We start from the raw sequence: 24,956 nt of genomic DNA on the forward strand, positions 1-24,956 counted from the left end.
CTCATTTGTTTTCTTCCAATCACCTGCTTCAAAGGTTGTGTCATTTGGTCAACTGCCCAGGTGAAATCTGCTGTTTCTATAGAGTGTTAGTCACCCCTGTTTTACTGTGGATGAATTTGGGCCAGTGGCTGAAACAAGGAAACTGCTGTTCTCCCAAGTAGTTTTGGCACCTGAAAAATAACTTGCAAAAGTGTTGAAGCATTTATCCCAAAGGCTGAACAACTTTCTAGAACCTGTTGGTTATAATTACTTCCACCTGCCACCAGAAGGAAAAACTGAAGAATTATTCCCTCCACTCTCACCTTCTCACTCTTGGCAAACACTTTGCTGCCCAGGGATCTCATTCAGAAGTCATCACTTTGGTTTTGTATTAACCAATACTTCATCTGGCTGCTCGTAGAAGAGCAGAATTTTAAATAACTCATTTTCCTCACAGCCAATGTCTTCAGTTTCCTTTCCTGACGTCCAAATGTAGCAACCACAGTAGAGCCCCAGTGCAAGACTTGGCCGTGCAAGTTATTTGGGATGAAATCTGTGTTGGCAGATGAGTGAAAGGACAGCTTTATCACTACTAGGCTGTCTATCACATCTAGATTTGGCAGGAGTTCAAATAAAAGTGTTGCTTTTGGGTAGTTATCTTTGCTAACAACTCTCCTAAAGAGTGAGGAGCGCAGGTCTGCTGCTGGCTGATTGGGCTGCTAACAGTGACCCGAGAAAAAGGTTTACCTGCTTCAGAGGATATCCTTCAAGTTTCTATAGGAACATTAAACTCTAATGTTAAATAACTGGCATTTAGCATCAGCAACCTTACCTTGACCAACAGAGGGCAACACAATAAAACAAGAGCAGGTCAGCCAATAGTTCTTTGCTAGCTCATTTTTCTAAATTTCTGAGTGTGATTCTAACTGATAAAGATGATCTCCATAAATGACAAAAAACTGGCACCTGTTTAAAGGACCTACCCCAGTCAGATCATCCCATCTACTTACTCCCTGGAGTCTGTAGCTACCTTCCCCAGGTGCTACTTCAATTATGATACACATTTCATTCAAGTTCCACACCAAAACCTCTATTGAACATGTCTCATTTGACTGAGTCTTCACAACTGTGGCAGTTTAAACCCAGCCAGACAGCTTGTTCACTCACTTCCTCCCCTTCTTGCCCTCCCCCTACTCCCGGAGGGACGGAGAGGAGAATCGAAAATAATGCAACTCCCACAGGTTGAGATAAGAACAGTTTAGTGACTAAGGTATAACACAAATCACTGCTGCTACCACCAACAATAACAATCATAAAGGAAATAACAAGGGAAGAGAATCCATCACCTCACCACCAGCCGACCGATAACTCATCTCCCCCCAGCCCAACCAAGCACCGACCGATACCTCCTCCAACCCTGCAGTCTCCCAGCCCTTCCAGCTAACTCCCAGTTATATCCTGGGCATGATGTGCTGTGGTATGGAATACCTCTTTGGTCAGTTTGGGTCAGGTGTCCTGTCTCTGCTTCCTCCCGGCTTCCCCTCCTCCCTGGCAGAGCATGAGGCTCACAAAGTCCTTGGTCAGACCAAAACATCATTGTTATCAGCTCTGTTCCCAGGCCAAAAGTCAAAACACAGCACTGCACCAGCTACCAAGAAGGAAAAAAATGACTGGCTACTGCTGAACCCAGGACAACAACACAGGTTTTTATGGAAAATATGGCTATGCAATCTTTATCCTAACATGGTGTTAAACAGCAAAACACATGTAGTTTCACTGGGATTCTTTTAAGTTCCTTTGTTATAGCTGATTGCTCTTAATTGGAAATGTAGTCGTATCTGCATTCCTGGCTGCATCAACAAGCTACTCCATTTTCTTACTATTCTGAAGCACTCCCCAAGCTTCTGCTAATATTTTTGCTTAACCTTTATTAAAGACCAAGCATTAGCTGGCAATTAGATTTGGAGATCAAAGCTCAGTGATTTACTGTAAATTATAAATAGTTCAAATGTTTCATTATGTTTATTCTTTATACAAGCTTTGTGGCCAGGTAAGCACTGACATGACATTCACTGCTAAATGATCTCATTAAACTTCCTAATTTAAGTGGTGCAACACTTCACCCGCCACATTATCTAAGGACTCCTGCATTGCACATTAAACATTCAGCATCAATAGATGCTCTACCATAGTTCACCTTGTTGGGAGTGAAATTTCAGTCCCTGAACATAAGGTTGACTACCTGATGCTGTTTGTCAGAGACAATAAATAATGCAAATAGATACCCATGTAAAGTAAGAGGTTAAGACATCAATAGCTTTCCCACAGAGTTTTGAAAGAGACTTTCAGAAGACAAGACTTTAAATCACGAAAAAATGTCACTAAACTTAAAAAAGGTAAGGAAAAAGAAGGAAGGTTCTGGTTTCTTTCATTTCTTTATGAATGCAGTGACTGAGAGAGATAATTTCCCAAGAACTCCCAAGGCATGTGCCCTTTTTTAATTCACAACCCCAGAGCAAAAGAAGGGGCAATCACACAGCCTCCCACATCAGAGTTGCTTGTAGAGGTCTGTCTTTAGCCATTTCATCTCTGATATCCTGCTGAGAATGTTTAACAGAGCTGCATGGAGTCAAGTTTGGATAATGCATCACATCATTTCACTCAGGCCAATAAACAGCATCTTGCCTCATGATTAAAGGGAAACAAAATATTTTTGTTGGAGGTGCCTTTATGTCCAGACTCTGTTTGCTAGCAATTTCTACTGCAGTAACAACTAGAAGCACATGGAATAGGACCACCTTTGTGCTAGGTGCTGGACCTAAAGACTCCAGAAAGTAAACATGACGGCACTGGGAAGAGTAATAGAGGTACCTGAATTTTCCAAACTTGCATATTTGTTTCCCTCCCAAAATGAATGGCTCTAATATTTGCCCACCCCCCCCCCCCCCCCCCCCCCCGGCCTCCATATAGTGTGGCCCTTAACATCTGCTTCTGGACTTATCATCTGAAGGATGAGGGGCTCCTTGCAATTGTAATGTGGTCTATGAACATACCAGACTGCTCCCCAGACAGATTTAGGCTTCATCATATAATATTAACCCCATATACTGAATGTGTTTTTCTGACTTACAAGGCTGCGTTAGCTTTTATTATCAGAAGAGAAGTAGTAAAGGTTTCAGCATTACAGATGGGATGGCAGATGGGAAGCAAAAGCTTAATGTGAAGCAGCTCTGGATAAAAACTATTAATCCACAAAATTCATATGTTCTTATGCAGGGAAACCTAGCAAAAACACTGCAATATGACTAACCAGTGAGAGAAGTGTAATCTGCCCTTAGCCCATTATCTGACAAATCATGGCATGGCGTCTGAAAGAAGGAAAAAACCTTCAGACACCCTATTTACTATTTCCCAGGAAAATAATCAGCTCTCTATGGGGTATGCAGAGAGGTAATACCTTCCTAAACATTATAAACAATGTTAATTTATAGCATCTCCACTGTGAAAATGAAATGAACTCATATATATATATATATATATATATGATGAGATAACATTTTCCAGGTTTATAGCCTCGATATTCTGTATTCAAAAAAATTTAACAGTACCTATAAGTCACCATCATTAAAGTTATAGCACCGAAACAGGCTTTTTACTTTCTGTTGAAATGCGTGGTGTGGAGGAAGCACATGTCCATCAGTTCTGGTAACAGAATACTCTGACAGAAAGGGAAGTGAGCACTTCAGATGCCTGCCCTGCTGCTGAGTGCCCACCATGGGGCTCTGAGAGTGGCTGCAACAGAGGAGCGTGACCTTCAAGAATCTCCCCCAATGAAGAAACACACGCCTGGAATTTTTCCAGCTGAATGGCACTTGTTCAGAGTTCCCATGACTGTAAGATACCACGGCATTATTACAAAGACTTCATTAACACCAAACTGACTAGAGTCTACTCAACAAACCCCGTGATTGTTTATAGCCATGTCTGTAAGTGAATGTTCTCATTTGGCCTTGTGGTTTAACTGGTTCCATAGGGAGCTAAGAGCAATTGAGACCACAACAGGTCATGGCCTCAGCATTACAGGATGTTTAGGGTGGAGTCAACACCACAAAGGATAACTGGATACATCTGCTGGAACTAGTCTATAATACTACACCTTCAGCAATTATTCTTCTACAATTTATCTTACTTGATTCAAAGTGCCATCACCTACCTCTTCCTTCGTGATTTTGCCTTAGTTTACTTTTTATCGTTGGTGCAGCATACCCCCCTAGAAGGTGAATGATAAGGAATAACAAGCTAGCTTTTCCCAAAACTCAAGAGATATACAGAGAACTACATCCTCTCCCTTACAAGCAAGGATAATATGCCAAAATTGTTAGGTCTCTTCCTGTTGGACACCAGAAGTTTCTTAATTGGATGCAAGAAGAAATACCACAATTTCTTAATTCAAATCCCCATGTTCCAGTATCAATGCAGTCTCTGTGACTCTTGTGCTCTTCCCTAATTTTTCTTCCCAAAATGTGTTGTGTGTCACTGACAATGCTTAGAAATGGGCAGCAGCAATAAAGCCTTTTTGTCAATCCTCACAAAATCCTTCATAAGATATACGCTCATGGTTTTTTCCATTTTTCACTTTAGTGGGGATTTCTGTCTGAGTAGCAGCCTCAGGAAGGGACCCACACTTTGAGAGACCTCGCAGAAACCTGATCAGTGAAAGCATCTAATATATTTCTTTTCTGAGAGTATTAAAAGCACGTTATGTCATCACTCATCAGAAAATTGCCCAAGTTACTTCCCCTTTCATCTATTCATTTCAACATCCAGGGAAAGAGAACTCACAAGGAGAACTTCCTCTTTCCCTCCTCTTGATAACTCCAATAGCCTAAAACCCAACATTTTGGGAAGGCTGGTTGTTTGTTTTTTTTATGGACTATCTACTTCTGCACAATACAGTAAAACTTACAGAATGCAGCTGAGAGACCTAGGTGATGTAAACCCGGAAAGAATATGATTTCACTTAAAATTATGAGCCTTGTCATGTGGTGTTATGTGGAGTTCTTTGCCTGATATTATCTGAATATTCAGGCAACGGCTGGTGCTGAAGATATAATTGACTCCTAGCAACTTGTTTGTCACTTCTACTATTGTTATCCTCTGCAGAAAAAGTACTAAACAAAGGATACATTATCTTCACTGAATCTATATTCATACTTTCAACACTTTCTGACACATCAAACCAAACTGCTCATCAGCCCTGGAATGTATGAATCTATCCCCACCTGGGGTTCTTTGCTGAGCTCCAGTACTTCCTGCTACTTATCCTCTCTTACAGGTACCCCTTGCTGGAAATAGAGCAGCCCTTACTCAGTAAAAGTGAAGAGCCAGCACTGCTAGCCTGCTCTAGCCCTTCCTACGTAAGTGGCAGGCACACAGGAGTAAGGTGATTGTCTCCTTGGCTAAGATGTGGCTGTCAGACACCAGCATTACCAAGAGGAGTCTTCTGCTGTATGACAGAAGAAACTGCCCCTCTGACCTCTGCTTCTTGCAGCACAGCCTGGACATGTCATCTCTTATATCCTTCAGTACATATTTCCTTTAGGAACAAACATGTACGCTCTTAAAATACTCATTGTACCTGATTGGGTAGTCAGCAGCACTGAGGTTAATGAAGAAATCCCATGGCCAGTCATTCATCTCCATTAAGTCCCTCATGGCCTGCAGGTAGGTGGTCAGAAGACTTGCTCCTCCCCAAATAGTTGCCATTCTCCAGGAAGTGACTCTCACATTTGGGTACTGGTTGGCGAACTGGAGCACTTGCCGGTGCAAGTAATTGGATCGCTTTACAGGAGAAAAAAGTAATAGATTCAAGTTACTCTGTCCAAAAGTGTTCTTCTCTGTATTCAGTAACCACCAACTCTTGACTCACTGCCATTGCTTTACCCTCACTTACCTTTGCTAAATGCTATTTGAAAATGCACAGAGACCCCTGTTAAATTCTTTTTATTACAACTACGGTATCCACAAATCAGTGCAACTAGCTCTTATTTATCATTTGTTACCAGGAGATTCTGAAGGGCTTTCGTTAAGGAGGTGACTGTTACTACCTCCCTTTTACATTGTGAACTAAAGTAACTTGCGCAAGGCGGCACCTCAGGTCAGCTCTCCATTCAGTGGGCTACCACTGTCAGTCTGCATCAGCTTATCAATTACTGTTAACTGAATGTACAACAGACGTGGATAGATACAGACATAAGGAGAAATGAGTGCTCTTACATAGAGAAGATAACAAGAAAGGGAAAAAAAAAATAACCAGAAAGAAGAGGCTCCAACCATATAACAGATGGAGAGACAAAAAGTGACATGCACTTTATGCAGCAGAGGTAAAGAGAAGATGAAGATGACAAAAATGAGCAGACTGACAGATGGCGAGACAGGCAATTTATAACCAGTGATATATTACCTTGTCAACATGAATGTAATAAAAATGGTCTTTATGGTAAATAGCCTTAAACATGCGTTGGAGCTGCCGAGAAGCTCTGCCATGAACAACCAAGACAAATGCGATCCTGACTGGGTTGGCTGGCATGTATTCTACGGAGTCCTCATCCCACTGTACATTGTTGTTGGCTTTTCCTGTTCAAAAACAAAACACATGACATCTCTGAGTGTATCCACAGGGCACGGGTGTAGAGAGCAGTACACATTTCACCTCAGCTCTTTCTTCAAAAGCAGTTTCTACAGAGAAAGGATAACTCCTGAGGGGTGACAGCTGGCATGCCATCAAGACTGTACCCCTCTGTCACTGTACAGGGTCATCACCCTGGGCAGCAGCCATGTCTGCGTGCCTCAACCTGGACAAGGCTGCATGAACATGAATAAAGACCCAAATGTTTATGAGTCAGACAAAGCTCTCTCTACCTGGGTACACACATGTGAATCTTCAAAGGAATAACCTCAAGGCTTATGAGTACTGTTCCAAGTTTTCAAACAATGCCAAGGCCAACATTCCCCTTACTCCCCCAGAAATGAAACCTCCCATTTATCAAGGGATGCTCACTCCTGTGACCAGGACAGCTCCGCTGGGAAGCTGGTGAAACTGCCACTTAACGACAGCTGAGGATTATCTCAACTGATAGCATGTATTTGTAACAGCAGGTGTATCCTGGAACATTGAAATGGCAACCAGCATATCTTAACTTTTTCATGTAGGAGAGGGTCTCTCACAATCCTATTTAAAATTTAAGCTCATTCTTACTTTAACCAATGAATTTCTGGTCTTCATCTTCTGAAGCAAACACTGCAGTGCAAGGGTAAGGCAGGATGTACTGATTAACTGAAGAGCTACAGAGACATTTTTACTCAGGAATTTCAAGTGCTTTGGTTTTGGTTTGTGTAACACCAATTCAAAACCCTGAACACCATGTAAGAAAAACACAATGTTACCCAAAACCTGATATTCATTCTGAAGTTAACAACCTCTTAAGTGCTCTGACTTTGTAAGGACCTTTCTCAATAACAATGATTTAGGAAGAACCTGAAATTTTGAATATACGTAGGACAAAGAAGGAAAGTGTCTCAAAGCTCAAAAGCACCCTCCTGCCCCAATTTTCCTTTTGCATATTTAAACTCCTTCTCTTTTTTAAATGAAAAGCAGTATCATTGTCTCAAAGTTACTCAGTCCCTTCTCGGCTTATTTCCTCTAAAAGTTAAATCCATTTTACAATCTCAAAAAGTCTGAACTAGTGGTTACACTGAAACTACATAATTATTGGAAATGCATGTGAACATGAGCAGCACTGAAATGTTCATTTCCCATTACAAGTACGGGTTTGGAAATGGCTGTGCACAAGCAGAACCAGGCAGAAGCAGCAGCTAAACCATGTGTGAGAACATTACCACAACTGCCTTCAACCATATGCAATGCTTTGGCCACATAGGATACTGCCAACTTAATGCACACCTGTGTTCTCAACAAATAACCAGCTTAGCAAAACTGCCCAGCCAGGTGCATAAGGACTTAAGCCTGCTTGCTTTGAAAGAGCAAAGTATCTCCTTTGCTCTCCCAGAAAAACAAAAGAATTGGGTTTTACATTCTTTTACAGGAACTACTCAACCCCTTATATTTTCCTCCTCATCAGAAAAGCTGTTTTTTCCTACCTTCCAAACAAAACCCCAATGAGCCAATTAAGTGTCCAAGTGAGTTAGAAATAAACTGATGTCATTCAGCATATTCCAAGTCTCCAGAGCAGATATTCATATTATTTGAGGTTAGAATTTCCTAATTGACTTGAAGGGGACTCGGGGGAAAAACAAAAACCTCAGCAAACTTGGGAGTATAGGAGATGGATCTTCTAACAGCTATCAAAGCCCTCAGGTCTGAAAGTGTGAAATGCTGAGGAGTTCCTAACTCAACCATCCTCTTTTCAAAGTGTCATGGATCCTGTTTCTTCCTAAAAACACTGAGAAATTTATCTGGGTAAGTCATGCCCAGTTTCTGCAGTAGCGCTTTTTGGGATGCTCCCATTCTCCTCCCACCTCCACATACCCCACTGTCTGAAGACTCTTTCTCCAGACAGCAGTGACACATAGGTTTGTGCTAGTTTGCAGGACAAACTTGAGGCTGTATCTGTTATCAGGTTATCAGACAGCGTGAGTACAGCCACAAAGCCCACTGCGCCTTCCAAAACATCTCCATTCTCTGGAATAAGGCTCTTTGCTGGACTATGTAAGGGGCTAAAAGGCAGCTATGTGCCTATCCAGGAAGATTATGTATCACATAGACACTGAACACAGTGTCATACTGAACACAGACACTGAGCCTGCAGAGTCCCAGAGGCTCACTGCCTCATGTAAAAGACTCTTCCCTCTCTACAGCTTTATTGCTCACAAATTGATGGCTTCCAATTGTATTCAGAACACCCATTTTGAAATTTTAAGCCCCATGAGTCACTCAACTTTAAATGAGACACAAACAACTTAAACGGTATTTCTTTAGGAAAAAAGAAAAAAGAAAAGCCTATCACTAATTCAGTAAGACTCTAATGAACACCATTAGAAGAAAGCTTAAATTTCATTTCTTCTATCATTTCTAGTTTATTATGGCCATTTCTTTATGCTTAGTTGTGCCATTTCTCCGGCATAGCTGATGAGTTTCCCAGTGCGTGTGCTTTGGGCTCCTGCACAGCGACAGGGGCAGAAAGGGACTGCGAAAGAAAGAAAACATGCTTGCAAGGAGAACTGACAGGTGAATGAAGGGCAATTGCAATTGCTAACCCAACCCATTTTTCTTCTAAACTGCTTTGATTTCAAGCTGATGATGTCCCATCAATGGACTCAAATATTTTTAGAGGTTTTCATTATATTTTTGGATAACTCTCTTCTGAAATTAGTGGCTTTCTGCAGCGATATGTAGAAGGTGAGGGGAATTTAAAATAGCCACATTGTGGGTCTTTTATTTTAAACTAACTTGCTTTCAATACTCAAACTATCATTTACCTAGCAATTACCAAGAGCAAAATCCTCCCAAATTTGCACCTGAAATGCAATCTTACGTCATCAGGTTTCTCTAATAAATTCCTGTAGTGACTTATTTTCCTCTCTGCTATTTTCCTACTTGAACATCTTTTCCATGTGCTCACTCCTTCCTTCTTATTTTATAGTCCATTTTCCACCTGCACACTACCATGTGTTTTTTTATTCTAATCCTATTCTTGGCTGCCTGGAATTTCACAAAGGTGAGAATGTATTTTTCCATCTGTCAGAATATCTGCTACTTCTGCTCTATATGGTTACCTTCCTGGTTTTAGCTGTGGCTGATTAGCATCCTCTCTTTTACAGCCTACTTCACTGATAAAGAACCAGCCTGCTTTGCAAATGAGATTAAATTGGCAGGAAACATTCAATTGAGTATCTGCTTGTGAAAAAATACAGTAGGACTTGAGAGCTGTATGAACCATGTCAAAATCTGAGCAGCTCTAGCCACTGCATTTTTATAATACTTGTGCATACCAAAGGCTTGCGCATCATGTTAAAGCCTGCATATTAATGAGCTGCCTCCCATGCAGGAGCACATCCCCTTCTGGGTGTTAGGACAGAGGACACAGGAGATGAATGAGATGAAGTCACAACGTCATGCCATCCAACAATGACACAAACCTAAAAGGATTTTAAGGAAGTACTTGCATTTGATAGCTACTTAAGTGCCAGCACTACACCACCATTTGCCACATGCACTAAAGCTTGCTCAGGGGGTTAATTCAAGTGGTCTTCACCCTCAGTCACTTCAATCCAGCAAAAAGCTGTTGCCAAGATTCTCTTCCTGGTCCCAAAGATCCCTTGACAGTATTTTCACCTCTGTTCACTCTTCTTCTCACCCACCAGGTACAGAGGAGTCATGGGCAGCTCCTTTCCCCTGTGGGTGCTCCCCACACTCAGCCTTCATGAATACTTTGCACCCCTCCATGCACCACTGTCCACCGTCCCAAGAAAAATAAGCCAAGCCAATACAGGAGAATTCCCATCTTCTCCTGCAGTGATAGTTGGGGGCAGCCTCAGTGGGACTGAAGTTGCACCCCAACTCACCTAAAAAGCTTCCCCAAGTGTAAGCATTGCCTATTGAGTGAACTTTCCTACATGTTTAGGGAATTCTCTTTATCTAGGATAACTTGGGCAGATTAGTGTTTTATAAAACTTAATAAAAAGCCCATTGTTAACATAAGGTAAAACAAAACCCGTGAAGAATATTACATTACAGTTACATCTTGGGAGCACATCTCCAGCCTCAGAAATAGCTTTGCACATATGAGTGAGTGGGGAAAGTGGAGTGTCCTCTTTACAGCCATCTGTCACAGTGAAACAGTAGCTCTTGCCTGGAAGCAGCAGGACTTGTCTTAAACTTCCTCAAAGTTGCTGTTTCATTACGCGACAGGAACAGTGGATGGAAGAGTGGCTTCTCATGCTGCCCTGCTTCAGAGAAACTGCCACATGGGACCCTCAGCAGAAGTGGCAGTGCTCACCCAGCTCATAACAAACTTTTTCTAGCCCTTGTATGAAAGTATATTTATTTTGCAATTCTACACTGACAACAAAATGTGCCATTTTGCTCTGTGACCAAATGCCTTTCACAAACTTAATGAGAAAAGAAAAAGATGCCCTTTGAGATTCCTGCTCAAAGCAGGTCAGGACTGACACCAATGTGTGTTAGCAGGAAAACCTGGACCTGTTTTTGCAAGTAACAGTAGAATCTCTGCAGTACAGAATCCAGTGCAGTTTCAGCTTGCACTTTCTAGAGCCCAGAGAAATCAATATAATTAAGAGTTTAATCTTCAACTATTGCAGTATTACTAAATGCCAGGATAATAAACACAGTGCAATCATTTTTGTATTTGCTGCAGTGCCACATTATGCTCAATCATCCAGCAATATAACTCAGAGCCAGCCTGCTAATCTTATACTTACATTGCTAATTAATGAGATCATCACACTTCTCTAGCAGCATGAAGCAATCCCTAATGACTTTTGTGAGCTGTATTATTTTTTGTTACTCCATCCATCAGCTTCTATTTTCAGGTTGTTTTTGTCCTGGCTGTTCAACAGAATAGGTCTGCGCAAAGATACCTGGATGCTGCTGACTTCATCTGAACACAGCTGTGTGTGTGTACTCTGCCTTGATAGCATGAATCAATGGATAGAGGACATCAGAAGGGTTATTGCTGTGTTGTTCAGCACGCTATTTACTGCTATTACACTCATAAATGCAATCAGAAGCCTTGTCATTATAGCAGGAGTACCAGCCATAATCACTCCAAAGAGGCAGAGATCTACAGTCCCTACTTAAACTCACAGGAGCAGCCCCTTTCCCTTCAGCAGGACCACTTCTGCAACAGGCAGCTGAGTGGTAGTTGCTGAACTTACATTTCCACTATAAGCTCCTCCTTTTCAATTGCTCACAGCTCATAACATCAGAGCAGGTTGAAAATTTCCAGGCTTGGCTTTCCTCTGAAAACATTTTCCATTTTGGTTGGACAAGGCAAAACTAGTTCTGCCCTGTTCAAATGGTGACAAGACTAAAAAACCAATGCATTCCTTTATTTAGGAAACCCATTTTTTGTAAATGACCTAGTAATGGAAGTAGTTGGAGTTATGTAAGAACAATAAAAAACTTCACTGCGCAATTTGGCAGTGAGCCATCAGGACTTGATATAAAGTCTTTGAGGGCTTCATAATAGAAACATTTATCTGGACATATCCAGAACTGCTGGATCCATTACAGCAAGAGCCTTACTCGCCATCAGGCTCAAGAGGGGATGTTCTGTCTTGCTGCAGTACCCTCCAGTGAAGACACCTTGCATGGGGCAAGGTAACTCCTGAAGCACAGTGTGTTAATCATACTTAGATGAAAAAGCAATTTTCCCTACTCCAGAACCTAGAATACTACCTTTAGCAACATTAATCCCAACTTCGGGATACCGATTTTCACCTCCAGTCTAGGAAATGATTCATTTGTTTCAATGGTGGCCCTTGTGGACATCTCTAGTGAAAGAAAAGATTTTAAGGTGAGCACTGAGGTTTTTTTAATTATTATTACTAATTATATGTAAAATGCCCACTGGTCTTTTCCCAGTGTAAAAGACCCTCTGACAAAAAAAAGGTTATTCACCAAAAGCGGGCTGAGCAGCATGTTCAATTTTGGTGAATAGTTATACTGACAACTAACCAGACACGAGGAGCTCTGTGTATCAGACACGTCCTGCTCACTGCCAGGCCATTGCCTCCTTTCCTGTGCTTCTAGGAAGTGGCATGGGCTGATTGTTCAGTATCTCAATCAGCCCCTTTGTGTGCCAGCCGAATTGGGCACACCCAGGTCAAAGAGGGGCTGTGTTTCACCTCTAGCAAAACAAACCAAGCTTCTGATGAAGCTAATGCATGGCCACACATACGTGTGGCTTCTTTCCATGGGTTTTAACTTGCTCAGCAAAGGAGGACAGATGAAATCAGATCAGCAGATCTGTGCAACTGCCCACAAGGCACAGGGATTTGAGAGGGATGTTTATGGTTTATAGAGTGAAATGTTGCTAGTTCTGTTTGGTGGATTTCTTTAAACCTGCCGTTACCCACACTTTGTAAGTTCGCACTGAGCACTTTGGACAAAATTTCAGAAATCGCTCTGCTATTGAAAAGTGGATATTCAATTTATTTGCAGTAATGTTTTATCTTGACAACCCTGCTCTGGAATTTTTCATTCTCAGACAATACCATGAATTACAGAAGCAATTTATGATCCTCTGTAAGTTCCTATGATCAAGTAACCCATAAGCAAAAAATCAATGCAAGGTAGGCGGTAAGCAGTGAGGTGTAATTTACAAGCACTCGATGGTGAGTCCATTTAACATTAGAGAGACAGATTTCAGTAATGTTCTTTCCATGCTGAGCAGAAGCCCTCACTTGGAACAAAGGAGCTGCTGATGTGGGCAGTTTAAGTCTGCTTTAATCGTTTCAGAGGGTGACAACAAACTTTGCTCAGTCTGAGAAGAGCCACTGCCTTACAGCTGGACAATTCAGGAAATCACTGGAAGTTTCTCTACCGTGAGTCTGTGAACTGATAAGCAGCTCCATATTCCTGCAGAACTTAAATAAAAAGGGAAACTCTATGTCACTACAGATCTAGGCGAGTTCTGCTGCAGTCCCTGTGGTGGTGAGACTTGTCTCCCTTGTCTAAAAACAGAAAAATTGAAGTGCATGAAGAAAGGAAGGTATGAAGATAGAGGGCACATGTAGAACTGCTCCATATTCACCTCTGAATCATAAGAAGATGAATTGTTTCTATTTTTTCCCAAAGAGAAAAAAAAGGAAAAAATTAAAATTCTGTTTGGAATCTGGAAGAAAACATTTCCATCCCAGCTTTGTCATCCTTCTGTTATAGGTATTTAACATTTGTGCTGCATGCATCACTTCCAAGACTTGCACAAAGACCCTACTTGGAGCAGGTATCATCCGTTAAGCAAATCCAGAAAGACACCCAGCACCAGAGAACTTAGTGGATGTTTTTTTACATGATTTAAAATGAAGAAATAAGAACCTTGAGAACAAAGACAGAAATCTTCTGAATCACAAAATCCGTGAAAATAGTTGGAATAACACAAGACTGTTCAAAATCAATCCCAGTACAGAACTTCAGGTTATGCATATGCATACCTGTGCGTGTGCTGTGGCAGCAGTTACAATCACTCAATTGCAAACAAAACCAGGGAGCATTTGATTTGAAGCAGCCTGCCATATTTCAACCAAAATCTCCCCTCTGTCTCGCAGTCTCCAGTAGTCACCGAAACCATTTTTATGATTTGCAAATGACCAACTAATTATCAGATCCCACTATATTGCACTTGCAGCACACACTAAACTTAATTTACTGCAATACTTATCTAGGCAGACCAATGGTCTCAGTAACAAGCTTGCTTTTCTGATTGTTCTAATTATGAAAATGGTAGCATCCCTGGGAGACAAAACTCAATTACTTGTAGTTTTGCTGGAGTGCGTTAGCCAAGCATTTTCTGCCTTTTCCCACTGACTCTCATGAATAAATAAATAACACTCAAAAGTAACAGTAAATTAATGTGGAATTAGAATGAATGTCTTAATAATAATATTTATCCTATCAATTAACAGCCAATTAGCACATCAGGATCAGTGTTACCAGGGTGAATACAAAATGCCTTTTGAATGAGCAGTAGGTTATTTTTACAATATTCAGTGTCGTTACTGGACTTTAGAGAAGTGATACACAGCAGATCCAACAACAGACATAAGTATTCTTTGCAAAGGCTATTCATTCCTTGTGTGCCTTGCACCTTAGTTTGACTGAACATTTGGGAGGCAACACTCCTGAAAGCTACAAAAAAAGAGAAAACCCACCATTTGATTCTATGATTTACAAGTACCTGTACCATTACAGCGATGAGAAAATGCTCTAATAAGAGACTTTTCCAGCCTGGCTCAAGGACTAATCAGCAGCCCGTTCAGAGTGGGTCCCCCAGCTCACAGTCAAAACCAACCAGCTAATCACAGAAACTAGGAATGATCTGTGAATGCGCCAGTTCTGTGACAATCACTCAAGACAAAAGAAAAATAAGCACTCCAGTGTTCCAGGGTTAATGCAAAAGGTATGAAGGTTTTCTCATGTGTGGAGCCACCTTCTTCTCCCCAGGAGCTCACTGCAGGACAAGGCACTTCATTCAGGTCTTGTGGCCCATGAACTGAGTCCCACCCAGAAGAGTGAAAGGGAAACCTTGTGCTCATTACCAGGGGAGAGGTTACAGAAAGAAAAAAAAAGCAGCTAAAGGGTTGAGATATGTTTCGATATCTTACCCACCACTGACTGTTGCTAAGGATGCTCCTTTCAACACTCCAGAACTGATGAGAACTGGAATTTGTCAGACGAGATATGTCATCTCACCACTCCCAAGAAAATTGATGATACAAGCCCAAAGTGAAGCATTTATAAAACCTCATCCACTATTTTCGCTTTCTGGACACAGCTACAGCCACACCAACAGTATCCTGGCTTCTACAAAACCAGCACTGCAGCACTAGGAGGTACCCAGTTCCTCTGGGCTGCTTGGTTAGCTGGTGCTTACTATGGGACACCGGCCACCAGCACATCCTTCCTGGAGAGCTTCTACCAGGGCTGCTCATTGGTAATCCAGCTGTCTGCAGTCTCCTGCCTGTCTGGTCAGCACAGTGGGGAGATTTACACTGCCCAAGTGCAGCAACGTAATTTAAGTGCCTAGTTTAACACAAAAGCCTTTCCAAACAGTCTGTGGAGACAGAACACTCCAGAGGCTGTTCAAGTGATGGCAAGAAAGGCAGAATTGGCCAGTGGCAACAATGCACCTTTACAAGGCTCCTTTCTGCTGTTAGACTGTTTCAGGCAATAGTGGAGGACCATAGGTACATCAGTCTCCTCCTAGTATAGTACAGCTGTTGCCTGAGGACATGGCTGATGGCAACCCAGAGGTGCTCCCAGGTTCTGCAGTTTGCTCTAGTGTCACCTAAATTAGACAATCGATTACTGATTTAGGTGGCCTGACACACCAGAAGATACCCGCCCTCTCACTGCAGATGGATTACATCCCAACTTGGACACCAATGACTGGCTTATTGCTGTCCACGCCAAAACCAACTCTGGCTTTGGAGTCATCTCTTCTCTATGCTGAAGCAGTTTCGTCCCTTCTCCACTGAAAAAGCCTTCAGATTTCTTATGCAGGAAAAGAAGAAAACACAGAAAATGTCCTTATTTCAGTTCAGACTTCCTCTTCTGCCTCAAATCATCAGCAAGTCTGATCCTTCAAAGAGCAGAAGCTTGAAAGCCAACCAGTTACTGCAGAGCAACAAGGAAACATAAAACAAGAAAGTAACAGTATCAATGTTACAAGTCCCAAGAAGAACAGCAATAGCACTGCATCAAGGCTCGTGCCTCAAATCAGCATTTGAAACAGGCTTTGCTGATCCTCGTGCCCGTTTCTGTGTTCCGCTGTGTGTCTGGAGACTAGCCCATCCGTAACCTTTACTTCATTTATTCCTATCATACTTACAGCACAAATACCCAGTAAGGAGTGAAAATATAAGCAATAACAAAATAAGTTTCCACTTCACATAACCTCCCAGGAGTTATTTATGTACTACTGAGGCTATTACTAAATGAATAGGTAGATAAAAGCATGTTTGTTCCCTGCCTGATCAATGTCTTCCTGTTCTATTTTACTGTGCTGTCATCTTTCAAGTCCTATGTAAAGTATCTTTTCCCCAGATATTCTTAAGAAATGAACAGTTAATCATTATAATCAGCTGGGGTAAGGCCAGGACCAAGTTAATTTACACCATATGAGGATCTTGTCTTCTAACTTGAAATTAATTCTTCCTTTGAGATTCCCATTACATCTGTCTCCTATTTTTTGAATGCAGTATTGGAAGGACAGTCTGCCTTTACTCTGTGCCCAAGATCATTATGAACATAATGTTGGAAACAGACAAAAAAAAAGTCAGTACTTTTATAGGTATTTCACATAGCTAGTTTGAAAAGGTCTAGTTAGGTACTGAGAGTAAAGACTGACACTAGCAAAAGCAAAAATAAACCCACATACCTGTGCCTTGTGCCCATGTGTTGTAAAATGTGAAAGTTCAGCCTTACGTTTCAGCTAACACTGGTTGCACTGCAAGTGAAATTAATAGGAATTTCACAATAGACAGAAAAGAGAGAAAAGATAAATAGTACATGTCTGGGCAGTTTCACTCCAAAGCTGCCAGGCTTTGCTTCCTCTGAATCCCTTTGAGTCAAGCTTTATAAAAGCTGCAGGGCTGCGTCATAGCTGAGCGCTTTAAAGAGCCTAACAGCGTGGCAATAAAAAATGTGCGAGAGAAAATATCCATGTATGTGTACGTACCCTAAATACATATACACACACATTGTATACACTGGTAGGTTAGCTAAGAAATAATTGGAACTGTAATATTTCAACTAAAACAACACACCTAAATAAATCAGCAGAAACAAATACAGTTTCTGCACTCAGAGAGTACTTTCTCAGCATGTGTGCTGACACATAACTACTGTCAAATACCCTGTCAATGGATACAGATAAGCAAGGGTTTTCCCAAATGACTGAAAGTAAATCTCCTCCCAAGAAAGGCAGCTGCAGAAGCTTGGCCACTCCATTTCTGCAGGCTTTCCCTGGGAACACTTGTGATTTCTTGTTATCTCTGGTCAAGGAAACCAGTCTTATCTGGGCAGAGACATCAGCTCCAGTGTTAGCAGATTCACCTCCAGCTCTGCAAATCATGAGGCTCAGCTGAGCTGGTACCCCCAGCAAGACCAGGGCATTTCCAGCCTCCCTGCTTACAGTTCCCCAGCTTGTCACCCACTGCTTAAAAGGCTCCTCAGCTGACAAAGTCCTTTTGATGAACATAAGTGGGATCCATTAGACTGGAATTGAAGCACTGAATGCTTTTCCAAGATCTGTGACTTCCCTCAATATTGGCATTAATCAATATGATCATTTTACTTTTCTCTGTATTATGTGCATTAAATAATTCTGTGTAATTGAAATTTCTAAAGATGTCTAAAACCTTACCTTGTCTACCTCACACTTCCTGTGTAAAGCACTTCTCATTTGTCCATCTGAATAGTAACACATGAATTATTTTTATCATTGATCAGCTCTTTACTTCAAGAAAGTTTGCTAGCATGTATACCACTTAAAGGATGAGCATGAATAATTTTACCCAACAGAGAAGAAAAAGAGGACCAACCTTCTCTTAGTATATTACTTGCCAGGCATTGGAATGCAGCATAATTATGTTGTGACATTTCCAATAGCAAACAGATTCTTCTGTAAGCAATTAACACCGGTTACTTTGGCAGACATCAAAAGATTAGTTGCATAGTATGCTAAGCTGCAATAACATCTGAATAAGAAACAACACTGCACTACTTTAATTAGATTTTAACATATATGGATAGGTCAAAATACAAGAAAAATAGATGGATTTCATTCTTGCACAGGCCACACCCTTATACTTCAAAATTGTTCATTAACATGGAAAATCTTCAGGAAGTAAATCTGAACATTTTTTCAACAAACAAGCACTAGTGGCAAGAAGTGCTCCAATCTAATTAAAATGGAGATTTTTGGTCTGTGCACTGTGTATTACAACCTACATCTTTCTTCCTAGAGATGGGAAAGTTAGGCTGGACTCCCATTCCTGGCTGGAATACTTTCCAAAAGCTGCTTCTGATCAAGAGGGATTAGTAAAGATGGTTTAAGAAGGAAAAAAAAAACAACACAAACCAAAATCAGGCATTAATCCTCTAAACATTTCATAGCCAACATATCTTTAACACAATCCCCTTAATCCAATTAGGGTGCTTTGAAAATCATATCTTGGATTCCATGCTTCATTGAGATTGGTGCTATGCGAGTGAAACAACCATTTACAAGACAGCTGCTAAATGCCTTCTCCACTTCCCAGCCCCATCCACAGTACCTAAATCCAAACCTTGCCTCAGACAGGCTGGCTCCAGTGCTGCAAGCTACACCGAAGCAAACACGTGTGCCTGAACACGTCAGTCATTTCCCAAGCCATTTCTAAAACACGAGAGATTTTAAATATTCAAATCTCTTTCACTCATAAACATATATAATTAGATTTGCATGAGGTACTGAAGACATAATTTTAACTCCCCCTTTCACACCTGAGTATTAGTTACTTAGATACACCACTAATAATAATCAGTGGAGTACAGCCTTAGCAGCTGAGTAGAGATTCTGGCCTTTTGACATTCATCCCTTTGAACCAATAAGGAAAACAATACCAAGTACAATGTTTTTGCAAGCAAAGAACAAATCACTGCTCATTAATAGAGCTTGATTTTTCAAATATTCTCATGAAAAATATTTGGATGGGTGTTCACAAGGATCTATATTCACACTTGCATTTATGGACAAAGAATACAAAGAAACAGCGTAGTGTTGTTCCTAAAATAAAGGACTTTCACTCTATTACTCCATCACAATATAAAAAGATCCCATTAACATACCACTAGAGGAAAACAAAGGAAAATCAAATTGCTGGCAACAGAAAATGTTCAGCAAAAGCAAAATAAATTGATTTTTCTGTATTTGACTAGACATTTCAGATTTGCTGTTAAAAAACACCAATGTGCAGAAAATGTCATTTTACTGACTAAATAAGTTACTGGCTGCTGTTAAAAGCATCTGGGGAGAATTTGTATGTGAAATACAGTCTTGCAATAATACCATAACTTCTAAACCAGAGTTATGAATTTCTCTCAGATTTTAACAAGGCTGTGATGCCCTTGGATGTTAAGGAGCTGCTTAAACAGTAACATGTAGAAAAGTCTGCTCCATACTGCAAAAGGTGAGTATCTGTGCAATGTTTAAATAAATTTAAAAAAAAAAAAAAAAAAAAATCAATGCTGACCTTCTACAGACAAAAATAATACTGCATATAATTTCTAACATTATTTTAGCTCTGCTCCTCGGAGTCTGTCCTCCATCCTGCAACTCTCCATGGTAGCAGTCAGAGGCACTAAATTTGGCACCAAGCACTTGCCATTTACTGTAGCTGGGGCTGATCCTGCTGCCTCTGTGCTGGCAAGGTTTTAGCAGGACCCTGGCTTCAGGGAGGCTCTGCTTGTGCACAGCTTATCCCACCCCACGGAATTTGGGGAGTTTGGCAGATGTGAGCATGATGTATTAGCATGGATCCCTAGGAATAACTTAGTGGTGCAGTGTACTATGAGACAGGGCACATGTCCAAGTAGTTATGCATTTTAATTACATAAAGCAAGTGCTAGAAAATGCTTTGAGGCTCTAGATGTAATTCAGTAGCACTGCCTTCCAACGTAATTGTTTCTTTTTCCTGCTACCTGCTCACTTATATACAAGCTACTCAACCCCTGCTAACACAAGGGAAGGCTTATAAAAAAAGGAAGAAAAAAAAAGGAATAAAACAAAGCGCTCATACATTCAGATGTAATTCAGTTTCTCCTCCTCTATGAAGACGGAACCCAAACTAACCAAATTCATTCACAAGTTGGCTTCTATGGTACAGTAGGACATAAAAATCACCAACTGGCAGCAAAACTGCTAAGCAAAACTGATTTAGGAGATGAAAAGTGTGAAACACAAGAAACATTTTGCAGATTGTAAAATGGCATGTTTATTTTTTAAAAAAGAGACCAGGGAAAAGAAGAAATGTTGGCAGAGCATAGCAATACAAACAGAAAGACTCCCTGGCTGTCACTTGGTTAAAGCTTGCCATTAACTGCAGACTCCTGGACTGAACAGCAAGCGCTCAGCAACTCTCAGCCACCGAGCACCTGAGTGACAGCAACTACATCAGCCCGCAGGGTACGTTAAGCCAGTCCTTCTTTAATTAACACTCTGAGCATCCTCAGGAAAAGAAAGATGAGGAGGTGAAGGGGGAAAGAGAGACAAGGGAAAAGCCCCATCAGGTTTGTTGCAAAAATTGTTATATATTTCACTATCTACACGGGTAGGATTAGTAAGGATCCTAATGCTAGCATCTCAAGTACAGAGAGGTACAAGATCACAGCACCAGAAGATCAAGAATCACTGAAGTCTCCAGTTATAGCAAGGTCTCCAATTACAATTGCAGCAGATGCTGCAAACACTTCTGTGTGGCTGTGGACTATCAGGAACTCATCCTTGTGATAGTGTATGAGCTAAAACCCCTCAAAGATTATTTTTAATTACAGCTAAGGACAGATGTTACTTTTTAAGGCAAGGAGTTTGTTATGACTAGCAGAAACATAATTCTTTTCAGTCATCTGCTGGTTTAATTTCGGTCCACCTCCTGCAGCAGGAGTCACCCATGTGAAATCAAAGGAGAATCGACAGTGTAAAATTAGTATCCAAAGAGAACAAGCATGTCTGAGCCAAATGCTGCTTAGTTTGCTCATGTTCCAGCTCTGAAAAATTCTTGATCTATATAAATGCAGCTTAACTTTGAGCTTCTTTAACAGTCCTTCATTCTAGCTAAAAGAATCAAAAACAAGTGAGCTGCAATTTCTTTCAAACATAATTTCCTTTCCAATATCTTTATTTTGTCATTAAAAGAATGATGAAAAATCTCTTGACATTAGTTACCAAGATGGTATTGCTAGAAGGTGAACCGTTTATCTACACACACACCACTCACTCTCTCCCATTCTTCTGTAAGACTGACAGGGCAGAACCCATCACCTGGGTTCTAACCACCACTAAAACTGAGTCACTTCTGAGGATCTTTCTCCTCGTTCCTCAGTGATAACTGCCCCTCTGGAAAACTGCTCCCTACCAATCTGAGCACCTGGGTACTGACATACTTAAGTGTAGGAAGGCTACATATCTGATTAGCACTGTCAAAAATACAGACCAAAGGATGTATTAAGGATGCTTAGAAGAGTTTTCTATGGTATATAACTTTGTTTTTTTTTTCCCCAGGCAGGACTACCTATAACTGAACCACACGACTAGGAGCATCGTCCAGACACCAACATGCATTTACTGCCCACCTCCCCATGCCAACCTCCTTACCTATAAACCAACCTGCAGTGTGCAGATTGTGCTGCCTGCCCAGGGACTGGCACAGTAACTGTTTACTGAAATCACTGCACCTAAGTACTAAGGTTGAGAAGAAAGAATTATATTTTCTGTCAAAGACAGGTTATTATTTAACTATTCTATTTTAATCATGTTAAACAATCCCCTTTTTATATTTACATTCAATTTATTGTTTATCATCAACTGAGAGTTTTTTACGTTACCAGCAAAGTTCAATGTTAAAAGAAGAAACCCAATGAAAATATACCCCTAAGGCAGTACTTCAAGAGACTTCCTCAGAAAGAAACCTTTTAGAATACCTCAGAGCATCATTTTAGTCAAAAGAAAAAGCAGTTTGCTTACCACCCTGACCTTACTGTCACAGTAAGTACCAGTCTTTCCTGAATATAAAGCCACTTTTGATTTCTGGAATGACTATTTACATAAACTAATTCAATGGCTTATGACACCAAATGCTTAATGTTCAACAGGACAACTTTCATTGACTTGAAGACAACATCTGAAACAGAACGCCTGCTTGCTGGCAACCCTTTTATTAGAACAAAATCCCTCTCTAAATCTAAAAATTAGCTAGCATGGAAATACTTAATATTCTGTTGAATAAAGAAGTATTTAAAAAAAAACTATTATACCTGACACTATAATTACATTGTTCGTGTATAATCCCAAAAGAGCACAAACACCTTCTGCCGAAAGTGATTTGAGTGTTAATATGAAACGCAATGTGTGCTCACTTTAATTACATACGTGCCTGCTGAGAACATATGATAGAGTCCAAGAAGTTAATTCATTGTCAGCATGACAGCAGGATCTAATATTAAATCTTGCACACCAAGTAAGTTTTCCAGATGACCAATTATGACACAAAAATAGGACGCAAATGTGGTAATCAGCATGCAAGTAAAATGTGAACAAAATATTGCTAAATAGAGCTCAACTCTGAGCCAGCAGAGGGAATAGGAAATCTGAAATCTGCAAATAGTTCATCCTTTCTCTTCAGAAGCAGCAGCATTCAGCTGGTGTAACTCTTAACCCCACTTACACCAGGTTTGCACTGACTTGCACTCTGTTGATTCTCCCCAGCACTGTTATACAGTGGCAACACTGTAGCCTTACATCTTCTGCATCTCAAAGATATTACTGCAGGGTTTTGTGTTCTCAGAACTTCCTGGCGTCATGTTAAGAGTGTTTATACCTCCTAACCCACACCAGCATGCTACCATGCATTTTAATTTACTTTTAGTTATGAACATATTCATGCATCAGTCAGTACTTTCTAACCAAGTACGAAGAGTCAGCGCACACCAACAAGGTAACCCTGGGGAAACAAGACATGAATACAATTTTGAAGGCAGCAGAGACCCAGCCAATACTTCTAACTGCATCTTTACCTACCTTTTGGTTGCTTTAGTGATGCATTATTAATTAATAACTACTGAGCCTTCCCAACAGAGCATTTTAAATAACAGCTGAATTTTTATGGATGATTATGAATCATAAAAGTATGTCTGCATGTTCAAAGCAATAAACAAGCCCAGGTAGGGAGCCTGAACTCCTAGGGAAGCTGCTCTTTGAAGCTTGAAGTTTTAGGGATGCTAAATGCCTACTGTGCAGCATTACGCAATTTCCAGTCCAGCTTAATCCAATTAATCTGAAGAAATAGAGGATTTTCTACATTTTGCCTCAGCACAGGCAAATGCTGTTCCAAAGGAAGATGATGGCATTTAAGAAAAGCTGCAGGGTTAGTTAGGTTCACTGCTTTATCCAAATGAAGCTACACCAATTTAGGCCAACTAACAATTATAATTTTCAATTCTCAACCAAGATCAGTAAAATTGTCAAATCACAATTATTCCTACTCAAGATTTATGCAAATGACGAAATATGTTTCATCATCTTTGAAGTGTTTTATTCAGGGACGATGCCAGGTTTTCACATTCTGCGTGAATTCTGGACAAACTCAGGAAGCACTGAAGGTTTATTTAGGGCAGCTTTGCAGTTGGATGGTTTCAGATATAGGTTGAAATAAACTTGTAATGCTGAAGATGAAAATTCATTTGGAAATCCTATCTCTACATAGGATAATTTTTTCCCATCTCTACCTAAAACATCAAAAACCTCATAGTATGCAAAGGAAATTCCAGCATTAGTGTTCAATAACATCATCACCTTTGAGACAGAAAGGAACTCGCTCTTCCCAGTCAATCTTCACTAGGTTTTGTTACTGTCTGATTGAGGATTTAGGTTTGGGGTTTTGTTTTGTTTTTTTGTCTATTGGCTGTGCTTAATATTCCTTTCTAGGCCTTCAACTGGCGTATTTTGCAGCAAAAAAGCAGCTTCATCTGTGCTTATTGATCCTATTATCTGTCTTCTAGATAAATAAACCAGGTTCTTGTCATGTGACACTTGGAAGATAAGAAAAAAAAAACAACAAGTTATCTAAACTGTTTTCTGGACAATGCAATACAAAATTATTAATCTGTATTTAGACAAACTATAGGCAAGAGAATACATACAAGAGGACACACAGGGCAGAGCACAAGCACACCAAGGCCTCATAATATATGGGCTGTTTTGATGGCCATTTGCATGGGATCAGTCTTACTCACCCGTTCCAAGGGACAAATCCAAATGCCATCCTGTGGTTTTGTTTTCTGCTCTACCAAGGCCACATGTTTCTATTCCACTGATTCACCATGGGACTTCCACACCCCGAGCACAAATCAGTCAAAGGCACATGCAGTTACCTGGAGTAGATGCTCAATAGGCCTTGGCATAGAAAGTAATTGTGGTTCTTCTCTTTGCCTCCAGGAGGCTTTGTGTGGGAGAACC

At 40.7% G+C, this 24,956-nt stretch overlaps 1 protein-coding gene across 5 annotated transcripts in view; it reads right to left on the reverse strand.

The window, feature by feature from the left end:
- XYLT1 (xylosyltransferase 1) overlaps positions 1-24,956 on the reverse strand; it is a 194,182-nt gene that overhangs the window by 55,222 nt on the left and 114,004 nt on the right. For all 5 annotated transcript variants that reach the window (XM_062635035.1, XM_062635025.1, XM_062635016.1 and 2 more), the window contains 2 exons: positions 6,443-6,615; positions 5,618-5,820 (listed from right to left, as the gene is read on the reverse strand). In XM_062635035.1, coding sequence (XP_062491019.1) covers positions 5,618-5,820; positions 6,443-6,615 — 376 coding nt within the window. The remainder of the gene's footprint in view (positions 1-5,617; positions 5,821-6,442; positions 6,616-24,956) is intronic.

This window comes from Pezoporus occidentalis, unplaced genomic scaffold, assembly GCF_034315485.1.
Source record: "Pezoporus occidentalis ecotype Australia unplaced genomic scaffold, CSIRO_AGI_Poc_V1 ctg113, whole genome shotgun sequence".
NCBI classification, from domain to species: Eukaryota; Metazoa; Chordata; class Aves; order Psittaciformes; family Psittacidae; genus Pezoporus; species Pezoporus occidentalis.